At 35.4% G+C, this 13,940-nt stretch overlaps 1 protein-coding gene across 4 annotated transcripts in view; it reads right to left on the bottom strand.

The window, feature by feature from the left end:
* Positions 1-13,940, bottom strand: part of KIF20B (kinesin family member 20B) — a 114,074-nt gene that overhangs the window by 12,168 nt on the left and 87,966 nt on the right. For all 4 annotated transcript variants that reach the window (XM_037805121.1, XM_037805122.1, XM_037805119.1 and 1 more), the window contains exons 22-25: positions 12,842-12,902; positions 3,610-3,735; positions 3,087-3,214; positions 1,981-2,136 (exon numbers count right to left, since the gene is read on the bottom strand). In XM_037805121.1, the coding sequence (XP_037661049.1) occupies positions 1,981-2,136; positions 3,087-3,214; positions 3,610-3,735; positions 12,842-12,902 (471 nt within the window). The remainder of the gene's footprint in view (positions 1-1,980; positions 2,137-3,086; positions 3,215-3,609; positions 3,736-12,841; positions 12,903-13,940) is intronic.

The following is a 13,940-nucleotide window of genomic DNA, read 5'->3' on the forward strand; positions in this document are numbered from 1 at the left end:
GGTGGCATAGAGAGGAGTGGAATTTAGTTAGTCCCCTGGATCAACCAATAAACAATCAGGAACAACTAGTAAATAATTTGGAATAATGCTGGGGGACAACTGTGACTATCCACACATAGTACATCAAACTGGATTGGGAGGAATGCCTGAAATCACAGCATAAAATCTGTAAGTAAAAGCTGTGGAATGGTGCTGAGAGTCCCCTCCCCCCATGGCAGGCTGAGCTGCAAAACCTCGCTGTGCTAGAAACTAGCTGCACTCTCGGAGCAGAGCAAGAAAATATAGCTCAGCTGAGCTCCAACTGGGGTTTTAATTAACATATGTGGACTGCTGAATACAAGCTACAAACTGTACCCCAACTAGCAGGCAGAGGCTTTTAGTGATGAATGACCTTAAAAAACTGTAAGACTCACCTGACCTGGGAGGGGGAGCCCAGAAGACCAGGTCTTACCTGGGGGGCCATGTACTGGCTCCCAAAGGGGGCTTTCTGTCCCCTTTTCTCTCTCTCAACCTGAGAGGCTTAGAAGAGAGAGAGCTGCAGCCATTTTCAGTTCGCAGGACTCTGACCCAGACAGGGGAGGAGATCACAGAGTCACAGAGACAATTCAAATGCAGATGAAAACTCCTGAGGGGGTTTATCTTCTCTAAGGGTACAGAGGTGGGGCCCAGCTTTCCCTTCAGAACCAGACACCAGAGCCTGGGGGAAAACAGCCAAAACAGAAACTGAAGTGGCCCATCTCCTTACACCAGTAGCAACAGGCTGACAGGTGCTGCCTGCTGGGCAGGTTAGCAAAAGCACAGCGACTGGAGACCTCAGGAAAGTCTGTCATTCTTCTAAGATATACCCTGAATATAACCCCATTCTGAGACATGAACCTGTTCTGGTCCGGGAAAATCTGACTGGGGCAACCAAGGAAACCAGATGCCTAGACAACAGAAAACTCCAATCTATACTAGGAAAAACAAAGATATGGCCCAGTCAAAGAAACAAAACAAACTTACACCTCAATCAAGATACAGTTGAGATACTGTTTCACTTTAATGAAACAATCTATTAAAGATCATCAAAGAAATATGCTAAATGAAATAAAAAACCAAATCGAGTTCACTGGGTACAAAAAATGATATCTAGGGCCTGAAAATAGGGAAACAAGCCGAACACTCCACATACACTACTGGGCTGGGATACCAACAGATATATCCTACCCATAAGGGACGGGCAGAAGTAGACCAGTCTCCTGCAAGGGCTGATACCTGCCTTTAAATCATCTCAATCCCTGAAAATGGAATGTTCTTGCCTTGTATTATAAACAAGTTTAAATCTTCTTTTGCGAAAGATAACATCATTCTAGGCATAATTATATGCCCAGTTTTTCATACATGATGTCAGGTACTCAAGTCAAAAATAATCAGGCACAAATGAAGAGACAAGAAAGAAAAAAATATGGATTCTCCAAATACAGAATTATTAAGGATATCCATCTTTAAAAATAAACTTAAAGGAAAATAAAAGGCAATATTGGGAATGAACAGATAACAGGAAATTATTTTTTTAAAAAACTAAATGAAATTTATAGAACTAAAAAAAAGTGAAATTAAGAACAACAGATTGGATAAACAGCAGTAGAGACAAAAGCTGAAAAGTGAATCAATCAGTACAAAAGTAGGTCAGAAGAAAATGTCCAGAATGAGGCACAGAAGACAAAAGGATAGAAAACACAGTAATTCTGTACCCAGATATTGAGAGGCAACTAGGTATTTTTCCAACTTGCTAAATAAACGAATAAATTTAAAACAAGAACATCATGAACTCTGAGATGAAGTGGGACAGAAAAATCATCTTACAGACAACCTGCCTTTAAAAAAACCAAAAACAGGCAACCATGTAGAAATTGATTTTTAAAAAAACCCAGGTATAAATTTATCAATCCAATGGGAGCAAATAAATTTAATCTTTAATACAGTATAATTGTCACCAACCACTTCACTTTGTTGCTTTAAACAGCACTCCCTGTCTTCAGCATATTTTTTCATTTCTTTGTTTCGTAGGCTCTCAGCTTCTTTTGCTTGAGTAATAAGCATCATTTTTTCTTCCAACCATTTCTTTCTATCAGCTTTATATTTCTGTTCAGATTCCTATATGTATAAATGGTATAAGGTACTATCACACAGATAAGAAGCAATCAACAAATCTATTTTTATGACATTTCCATAACATTCATCACTTTTCACATTTTTTTAAACTTAAAAATAAATTTAAAAAATGACAACCCCTGTTTCAGATTATAAAAAGAAATGTTAGCTTGTTTGCTTTCCTTTGTAGACTTCCTTTTGCTATGAAGTCCACTTAAGAACATTCCTTTATGAGTAAACTTAAGAACAAATAAACTAATTAAATTTATGGAAGATTTACAGTAACCTAAGTTTTCCTAAAAGCCTGAAAAAAGTCTTAGTTTGTGTGGTCATTTCTAATTGCATGGTTCCAAAAATAAAATATTCCTGGCTATACAGGATGTCAAATAAAAAATAACTTGTACAACAAGACTATTTAAGGAAATTGGGAATAGCTATACAGAGAAAACAGCTGATCAGTGATTTTCAAACTGGGTTCTATAGATTGGGTTCAGTGGTATCTATATATTCAAAACCCAAGGAAAAGTTCATTTGAAATAAAAATAGACTAAAAACGTATATGTGTGTATATATATATATTTCTCAGCGTTTAAAAACTCATAAGAGTAAGAAGAGTTCTGTACTAGTTGAACTATGGCAGTCCATTCCAGGATTACAACCAAAATAATTTTCCTGGTAGTCATCTCCACAGTGATATCTGAAGAATAAGAAGTTTAAGGGGTAGAAAAATATTTAAAAAGAAATGGTGTTTTAAGAATATATAAAATATAAAATTGGCACTTAGAAGTTTGTATCTTATGAGGAATTGTTCCCATGGTGTTTGAATGTGTACTGAAAAATTATATCTGTAATTCAACATTTCCCAGGTATAATTCTACCCATTTAGAACTTAATTTAAAAATATATATGGAATTCTCTTATTAGAAATATAATGAATATTAATATAATCATACCTGTAACTCATCTTGAAGCTTACTGAGCTTTTTACTAAGCACATCTGTGTTATCTTCAAATTCTTTATTTGAGCTTTGATTACTTTTGGTTTCCAGATCTTTGCATTTTTTCTTCAATTTTTCCAATTCTTATTTAAAAACATAAAATAAAGAATTCTTTAAGGCATTTGGATGGCAAAGGAATCAAATTATTTACTGAGATAAACATACAAGATGATGCTAAGATCTAGACAGAGATAAAACTTAGTTGAAACTTTACTTTTAAGGTCTGGAGAACACTATAAGTATCATCCAGTTATTATGAAAGTGTCTTGATGCCTTTATGACATATAACTTTATTTAGATAAGACAATTTTCACTGCAATGGAAAATAGAAGTTACAAGAGATTCTAAAAACACGCCAAATATCTTTCCATTATGAATTATTATAAGTACTATATACTACTTTAAAAAGAGAAGAAATCTAGAGAAATAAAGAAAATGCAATAGTGTATTTTGAAATATTTACACAATCTCGTTTTACCTGTGGCCAACCTTTCAGTTTCCTCTAGTTTAGCCTCAAGCACCTGATCTTGTTCTACCTGAGTTTGTTCTTGTTCTTCCAGAGTCATTCGCATGTCTTCAATTATTTTCTCTTTAACACTCAGATCTAAAAATATGGGAAGAATATTTTAGAAATTAGTAACACTTAGATATCCATTTTTTCTTGAATTCTTCTAAAATTAAATTCACTTTTATTAACTTCAGTAGAATATGAGTTTCAAATGGATAGAAATTTTGTCTGTTCAACTGCTGTATCCTTAATGCCTGGAACAGTACTGGCCTATATGAAGCAATAAATAAATATCTTTTCTATTGGATGAATGTAAGAATGGATGGATGGAAAAGGCATCTTTTCAGATAAAAATTTAACATTTTTCAACATAACTAAATTTAATAAAAGTAAACACAAATCTTGAGACTTAGAAAAATACTATTTGGCAAATGCCTGCAATATTTGATTCTTTAACAAATTACCAACTTTTCTAATAAACACTTATTTTTGTATTAATATTCTCAAATCAAAACTAAAATCTTTACCTCCCCAAACAAAAAAAGCTCAATCCCAATATGACTTATTTTGAAAAAATTTAAAGTAATTTATTTTTCTAGAAAAATTTTCAAAGCACAATATTTTATTTCTAGTGTTTTTTAAAACCAGCTCCTGGGACTTCCGGAAGATGGTGTTTAGCAGAGACAGGGCAAAAAAACACCTCCGTGAAAAATACTACATAAAAGCCAGAAAGTAACCCAAAACACCAGTTCCAGCAATGCACCAGCTGGACAAGGTCTGCTAAATCCACAGGGACTGTGCACTTGGTTTGAAACCAGCAGTCTGCGTTCTGAAATGAGTGGGTAAGTCTGCTGAATATCCGGCAGCCACACTGCGGTGTGGGGAAACCGTGGGTTGGTGTTTGGAGTCGGACTAGTTCTTTTTTAAAAAACCCAAAATCAGTTGCGGATATGGCAGCGAGAACTGCACAGCGAAGTGTAGCAGGAACGGGCTGTGGGTATGTCTCAATATCTGGTGTGGATGACAGCCTTTTGCGTACCTGCTGCTGTCTCAGAGCGAGGAAGGCAGATGTTAGCGAAAAGGGGAAAAAACCACACCCCTTACAGCCATCTTCCCTCTGGGCCGGTGGGCCGGGAATGCTCCTGCCCAGTCTGGTGCCACAGCCCAGAGCGACACCAAAAAACCCAGTGTGATGGGAAGTGTTGCCAGCAACACACACATGCCAGAATATTGGGCATGGACAATAGCCTTTCGCGCACCCACAGCTAACTGTCCCAGAGCTAGGAAGGTGGAGCTGTGCGAAAAGGGGGAAATTAATGCGCCCATACAGCCATCCTTTAAGCAGGCTGGAAATGCCGCTACAGGGCCCGGCGGCCCAGAACTTCCCTTGAGGGACAGTGCACACGTGTGACATAGCACAGCCTTCCCTCAGCAGAGGTCCTAGGAAGGCACAGCTTGGAAGAGGGACTCACTCAGAAATCCCAGGGACCACACGCCAATACCGAGGACTTATGGGTCAGTGACAGAGACAATCTGTGGCGAGACTGAAATGAAAGTTTAGACTCTTGCAACACTGTTAAATCTCCAGGAACACCTGGGAGGTTTGATTATTAAACCTGCCGTCCCTGCCTAACTGCTCAGACACATGCCCCACATTCAGGGTGGACAGCACCAACAACACACCCAAACTTGGTGCACCAATTGGACCCCACAAGAATCAGACCCCTACACACCACAAAGACCAAGTTGGGGAGAACTGACTTCAGGGAAATAGGTGACTCACAGCCACCACCTGCTGCTTAGTTAGAGAAAGTGTATGCCACCAAGCTGTAGATCTGACAAACTAGAGTTTAGTCTTTATCCTGAAAGAACCCTATCAAGTTAAGCAAATACCAAGAAAGCAAAACAACAGAAAATTTTAAAGCATATGAAAAAAACAGACCATATGGATAACCCAAACCCAAACACTCGAATCAAAAGACCAGAGGAGAGGCAGTACTTGGAGCAATTAATCAAAGCACTAAAGACAAACAATAAGAGCATGGCACAGGATATAAAGGACATGAAGACCCTAGAAGAGCATAAAGAAGAAATTGCAAGAGTAAATTAAAAAAAAAAAGATGATCTTATGGAAATAAAAGAAACTGTCAACCAAATTAAAAGATTGTGGATACTCATAGTACAAGACTAGAGGAAGATGAACAGCGAATCAGCGACCTGGAGGATGACAAAATAGAAAATGGAAGAACAAAAGAAAAGAATGGGGACAAAATAGAAAAAATCGAAATGGACCTCAGGGATATGATAGATAAAATAAAACATCCAAATATAAGACTCACTGGTGTCCCAGTGGGGAAAAGAAGGGTAAAGGTCTAGAAAGAGGATTCAAATAAATTATTGGGGAAAACTTCCCAAACTTCTACACAACATAAATACACAAAGCATAAATGCCCAGTGAACTTCAAATAGAATAAATCCAAATAAACCCACCCAAAGATATATTCTGATCAGACCCTCAAATACTGAAGAGAAGGAGCAAGTTCTGAAAGCAGCAAGAGAAAAGCAATTCACCACATACAAAGGAAACAACATAAGACTAAGTAGTGACTACTCAGCGGCCACCATGGAGGCGAAAAGGCAGTGGCATGACATATTTAAAATTGTGAGAGAGAAAAACTGCCAACCAAGAATTCTTTATTCAGCAAAGCTCTCCTTCAAATTTGAGGGAGAGCTTAAATTTTTCACAAACAAATGCTGAGAGATTTTGCTAATAAAAGACCTGCCCTACTTCAGATACTAAAGGTAGCCTACTGACAGAGAAAAAAAGGAGAGAGACATATGGAGAAAGGTTCAGTACTAAAGAGATTCAATATTGGTCCATTAAAGGACAATAAGAGAGACAGGGAAAAAATATACCTGACAAACATAAGCCAAAAGCTAGGATGGCTGATTCAAGAAATGCCTTCACAGTAAGAACGGTGAATATAAATGGATTGAACTCCCCAATTAAAAGATATAGATTGGCTGAATGGATCAAAAAAATATGAACCATCAATATGTTGCATACAAGAGACTCATCTTAGACACAGGGCCACAAATTGAGAGTGAAAGGATGGAAAAAAATATTCCGTGCAAGCTACAGCCAAAAGAAAGCAGGAGTAGCAATATTAATCTCAGATAAAATAGACTTTAAATGCAAGGATGTTATGAGAGGCAAAGAAGGCTACTACATACTAATAAAAGGGGACATTCAACAAGAAGAAATAACAATCATAAATGTTTATGCACCCAGTCATGGTGTCACAAAATACATGAGACAAACACTGGCAAAACTAAAGAAAGCAATGGATGATTCCACAATAATTGTGGGAGACTTCAACACATCACTCTCTCCTATAGATAGATCAACCAGACAATAGACCAATAAGGAAACTGAAAACCTAAACAATCGGATAGATGAATTTGATTCAACAGACATATATAGAACAGTACATCCCGAATCACCAGGATACACATTCTTTTCTAGTCTCACAGAACTTTCTCCAGAACAGACCATATGCTGGGACATAAAACAAGCCTCAATAAATTAAAAAAAAATTGAAATTACTCAAAGCACATTCTCTGACCACAATGGAATACAATTAGAAGTCAATAACCATCAGAGACTTAGAAAATTCACAAATACCTAGAGGTTAAACAACACAGTCCTAAACAATCAGTGGGTTAAAGAAGAAATAGCAAGAGAAATTGCTAAATATATAGAAATGAATGAAAATGAGAACACAACATATCAAAACCTGTGGGATGCAACAAAAGCAGTACTGAGGAGGAAGTTTATAGCACTAAACTCATACATCAAAAAGGAAGAGCTAAAATCACAGAACTAATACAGCAACTGAAAAAGCTAGGAAATGAACAGCAAACTAATCCTAAACCAAGTAGAAGAAAAGATAGAAGGATTAAAGTAGAAAGAAAAGTAGAAGGATTAAAGCAGAAATAAATGACATAGAGAACAAAAAAACAATAGAGAATAAAAAACACCAAGAGTTGGTTCTTTGAGAAGATCAACAAGATTGACAAGTCCCTAGCTAGACTGACAAAATCAAAAAGAGGGAAAACCCATATAAACAAAATAATGAATGAGAAAGGTGACACTACTGCGGATCTTAAAGAAAATATATAAAAAAATTATAAGAGGATACTATGAACAACTGTATGCCGACAAACTCAATAATGTAGAGGAAATGGACAATTTCCTGGAAACATACGAACAACCTAGACTGACCAGAGAAGAAATAGAAGACTTCAACCAACCAATCACAAGTAAAGAGATCGAATCAGTCATCAAAAAGCTTCCCACAAATAAATGCCCAGGGCCAGATGGCTTCACAGGGGAATTCTACCAAACTTTCCAAAAAGAACTGACACCAATCTTACTTAAACTCTTTCAAAACATTGAAGAAAATGGAACAGTACCTAACATATTTTATGATGCTAACATCAATCTAATACCAAAACCAGGCAAAGATGCCACAAAAAAGGAAAACTATGGGCCAATGTCCCTAAGGAATATAGATGCAAAAATTCTCAACAAAATACTTGCAAATTGAATCCAGAGACACATTAAAAAAAAATCACACACCATGACCAAGTGGGGTTCATTCCAGGCATGCAGGGATGGTTCAACCTAAGAAAATAATCTCATATAATACAACAACACATTAACAAATCAAAAGGGAAAAATCAAATGATCATCTCAATAGATGCTGAAGAAGCATTTGACAAAATCCAACATCCCTTTTTGATAAAAACACTTCAAAAGCTGGGAATTGAAGGAAACTTCATCAATATGATAAAAAGCATATATGAAAAACCCACAGCCAGCATAGTACTCAATGGTGAGAGACTGAAAGCCTTCCCTCTAAGATCAGGAACAAGACAAGGATGCCCACTGTCACCACTGTTATTCAATGTTGTGCTAGAAGTGCTAGCCAGGGCAATCTGGCAAGACAAAGAAACAAAAGGCATCCAAATTGGAAAGGAAGAAGTAAAACTGTCATTATTTGCACTTGATATGATCTTATATCTGGAAAACCCTGAGAAATCAACAATACAGCTACTGGAGCTAATAAACAAATTTAGCAAAGCAGCAGGACACAAGATTAATGCAGGTAAGTCAGTCAGTAATGTTTCTATACACTAGAAATGAAAGAAGTGAAGAGACTCAAGAAAAGGATACCATTTTCAATAGCAACTAAAAAAATCAAGTACCTACAAATAAACTTAGCTGAAGATATAAAAGACCTATACAAAGAAAACTATGTAACTCTACTAAAAGAAATAGAAGGGGACCTTAAAAGATGGAAAAATATTCCATGTTCATGGATAGGAAGGCTAATGTCATTAAGATGTCAATTGTACCCAAACTCATCTACAGATTCAATACAATCCCAATCCAGAGTCCAACAACTTACTTTGCAGACTTGGAAAAGCTAGTTATAAAATTTATTTGGAAAGAGAAGATGCCTCAAATTGCTAAAAACACTCTAAAAAAAGAAAAACAAAGTGGGAGGACTTACACTCCCTGACTCTGAAGCTTACTATAAAGCCACAGTAGTCAACACAGCATGGTACTGGCACAAAGACAGACATATCGATCAATGGAATCAACTTGAGAATTCAGAAATAGACCCCCAGATCTACAGCCAACTGATCTTTGATAAGGCCCCGAAAGCCACTGAACTGGGACAAAACAGTCCCTTCAACAAATGGGTCTCGGATAACTGGATACTCATATCCAAAAGAATTATACTTTTCTCCTAAGATCAGGAACAAGACAAGGATGTCTGTTCTCACCAATTCTATTCACTGCTGTTCTGGAGATTCTAGCCAGGACAATTAGGAAAAAGAAATAAAAGGCATCTAGATTGGAAAGGAAGAATTAAAACTATCTCTAATGGCAGCTGACATAATCTTGTATATAAAAAAATCCTAAGGAATCCATACAATACATAATCAGAAGCTACTTCAGAGCAAAAAAAAATCAATTTATTTCTAAACAGATCACAAAGAATAAAATATTAAGATAAATTTCACAAAAGGTGGATAAAACTTGCATATTGAGGACTACAAAATATCATTAAAGAAATTAGAGAAGCCCTAAATAAATGGAAAGAAATCCATGTACATGGCTAATATTGTTAAGATAGCAAATGGAATCTCAAATGGATTTACAGAATTAACACTGGATGTTTGCAAAACTTGACAAGCTGATGGTAAAATTCATATGAAAATGCAGGGGACCCAGAAAAGTCAAAACAATGTTGAAGAAGAAAACAGGTGGAGGGCTCACACTTCCTGATTTCAAAACTTACCTCAAAGCTATAGTATTGAAGACAATGTGGTACTGGCAGAAGGATAGATATACAGAAACAGATCAATGGAATAGAGTTGGGAGTCCAGAAATAAATCCTTACATTTATGGTCAACTGATGGTTTGCAATAAGGGTACAAAGACATTCACTAGGGAAAGAATAGTGTTTTCAACAAATGGTGCTGGGACAACTGGATACCCACATGTAAAACAATGAAGTTGGACACCTACTTTACACAAATACCAAAATTGACTCCAAATGGATCAAAAAGTTAAATGTAAGAGCTAAAGCTATAAAACTCTTAGAAGAAAATGGTCACTTTGGATTAGGCAACAGTTTCTTAGATTTGACACTTAAAGCACAAGCAATCAAAAAAACAAAAGATAAATTGGACTTCATCAAAATTAAAAACTTTGTGTGCATCAAGGATAGTACCAAGAAAGTAAAAAAAGGCATAGAATGGGAGAAAACACTGGCAAATCATAAACTGCTAAGGCTCTATTATATCCAGAATATAAAAAGAACTCTTACAACTCAATAAATAGACAATCCAATATAAAAATGGGTAAAAAATTTGAGTACCCATTTCTCCAAAGAAGATAAAGAAATGGCCATAAACACATGAAAAAAATGCTCAGCACCATTAGTCACTAGGGAAATGTAAATCAAAACCACAATGAGATATTACTTCACACCAATTAGGATGGCTAGAATAATAAAAAAAGGAAAATGATAAGTATGGGCAACTATGTGGTGAAATTTGAATCCTTGTACATTGCTAGTGGGAATGCAAAATGGTGCAGCTGCTGCGGAAAACTGTTTGGCAGTTCCCCAGAGGGTTAAACATAGAGAGTTAGGCTAAGAGCCAGCAATTCTACTCCAAGAGCATTGAGAACAAGTGTTCACACAAAAACTTGTACAAGAATGTTCATAAAGTAAACAGGTGGAATCAACCCAAATGTCCATTAACTGATGCATGGATAAACAAACTGTGGTCTTACCTATAAAATGAGATATATTTAGTAAAAAAAGGAAAGAAGTGCTACAATATGCATGAAACTTGAAAACCTTACGCCAAGGGAAAGAAGTCAAATACAAAAGGCTACATAGTGTATGAATTCACTTACATGAAATATTCACAAATCGATAGAGACAGAAAGTAGATTATGGTTCTGTGGGGAAGAGGTCAATAGGGAGTGATTGCTAATGGGTACAGCTTTCTTTAAGGTGTGATAAAAATGTTCTAGAATTAGATAGTGGTGCTAGTTGTACAATCTTGTGAATATACCCAAAACCAATGAACTGTATATTTTAAAGGGGAGAATTTTATGGTATGTAAATTAGATCTCAATTTTTAAAAATAATAAGACAACTAAATAAAAGGCATTCATTTAGAACCCAGGGAAAGCTTAAAAAGCTGAAGATGTAGTTTTTCATTTGTTTGTAGGAATATGTCTTTTACATAGTTGAAATCAAAGGAGTTAATGAACTCTCAAGGGGAAAAATGAAGAGAAAACAGATGACTCACATGTTAATCATGCAATCATGAAAACTACAAAAGTGGCTGACACTCATTGTGAGAGAAAGATATAGATCACAAAAACTGAGGAAAAGCATTTCATTAAGATGAAGCTACATATTACTTTCATGCTTAGGAAAAACACACGTATAAGTGTGTATAAACAATAAATACTACTTAAAAATGAAAATGAGAACAAGGAGAATGGACAATAATGTCAAAATAATATAAACAGTAAAGAAGTGATTGCCAAAAGTGAACAGATTTCAAGATGTGCAAGTTATAAGTGACCTGGGAGCAACAGTTTCAAGAACATGAAGAAGATGAAAGTCAGATTAAAGTAGTTGTAGTGGGCCTATGCCACAATTCCCGATATTTGTCCAAGAAAGGAAAAATTAAAGTATGATAAAAGTTATAGGGCATCTTGGTCCAAGGGAAGGCTTTTTCAGAAAAGCTAAGATTTGTCTACATTTGTCAATAATGACAAAAGATCCAAAGAGAAGGGAAATCCTAAAAAGATTATGAAATAGGAGATGTTGAGGGACAAGGGTCTAGAAAAGGCAGGAGAAAACAGGACTGATTGCAGAGATATATTCTCACATACACTACTGAAGAGCAAATACTCATCCAAGTCAACCCCACAAATATCCAAATTATCTTAATAAGTAATAATCTGGTTTTCTTATGCCTTTTCTTTTGTTGGTTAAGTAAAAATAGCAATGGATTAGTGAAGAGTCTGGGACTTAAGAGTGAAGCAGACATAAATGTTCAAATCTCAGATCCCAGACAACTCAGAAGTTAAGAGGTGAGTAATGGGGAGGAGGGAATCTGCACAATTTTATATATACCCTATATAAAGGTAATATATATAATATTCCAAATAATGACCCAAATTTAAATAAAAGGTATAATTTAGTACCTAGGAGTTAAATCTAAAGTATTAAATGTTTTAAAAAACTTTCTAAAAATATTTTACTTGTAGTATATTCTATACAAGATTTTGTATAGCTCTCTATTCCATTCACTGTGACCTATATATAACTTTAACTATTTTTCACAAAACACTGACCATTGCTAAGAAATCAATGTGGTTTTGACTGAATATTTTTTATTTTATCTTCTAAGAAGAAACTTTTAAGGTGATAAATCCTCATTAGAATCCTTGCTTTTCCCTTTTGATAAAGTCAGACCTTATGTTGCCCCCACTTTACTTCAGAATTTTCAAAGGAAAATGTTAAACCGTTTTTTTTTATTGCAACAAACTATTTTTCAGTCATTTTAGTATTGGAAGTTTAAGTTTGTTACTAACCTTTGCACACTTTCTCATACTGTTGTATAGCTTCTTCCATTTTCTGATTTCTTAACTGCTCCTACAAAATGAAAGAATATGAATTAAATATATTGTAACTTAAAATACACAGCAATATTTAATAGTGGGACTTGAAAGCAGGGCTCAATATTAAGTTTGAAATTTGTCTCCTACAAGACTGACTGTCAGCCTCAAGTTTCCAACTTTATTTCGTCTTAAAGAGAAAGGTAGGATGAGAGTTATAATAAGAAAACAAACAAAACCAAAAAAACCTTTATATTTTCATCTACCTCTATATTACTGCCTGGCCATATTACTAAGTCAATATTTTAAGCTACCGTGTTCTCTCATACAACACAAAATGGAGGATCAGGGGTCTACCGCAAGTAGGAAGAACAAGGCAAACCATAAAAAAGTTTCCTGTCAGTAAATTCAAATGCAGAAAGATAGGACCTCCATGCTCTCTAAGTAGAAAGTGGCTAGGAAGCTAAAATAACAGGAGCCCTAGGAGGAAAGATTAAATTATGGGGAATGGTAACCCTCCAATTCTAGTTTCAAACTGACCTTCCAATCTTCACTACGAATCTCATCTAACTTCAGTACCATCTCCTACTTTATAAGTCTTTGAATCATTTTAGAACCTAGAGGTCTCTGAATCATATAATGAAAGTATAAATTGCTTTACAAGGAATATAGTCAGTAAAAAAAATAAAACATCATGTGTTTACAACTGAATATTCATTAGTTTGCTGCATTTAGAAACAAACATGGAAAGAATACAACAAATCCATATTTTATTGTTACCTATTTAATCAATGACAAGTAAAATATAACCATTTACAGTAAAGGCATTTTGCTTTTCAAGTGTCATTTTAAAAATGAATTTTTAATAAGATCTAGATTTATTTATTTATTTTTTTGGAAACAATTTTAGATTTACAGAAGACTTGCAAAGACTGTACAGAGATTTTCTGTCAACCTTCACTCAGTTCCCCCTAATGTTAGCATTAGGGGTAAATTTGTAAAAATCAAGCAACTGTCATTACTTCACTCCTATTAACTACACTTCAGACTTACTTGGATTTCACCCATTTTCCCA

The sequence above is a fragment of the Choloepus didactylus genome, chromosome 15 (genome assembly GCF_015220235.1).
Source record: "Choloepus didactylus isolate mChoDid1 chromosome 15, mChoDid1.pri, whole genome shotgun sequence".
In the NCBI taxonomy this organism is placed as follows: domain Eukaryota; kingdom Metazoa; phylum Chordata; class Mammalia; order Pilosa; family Megalonychidae; genus Choloepus; species Choloepus didactylus.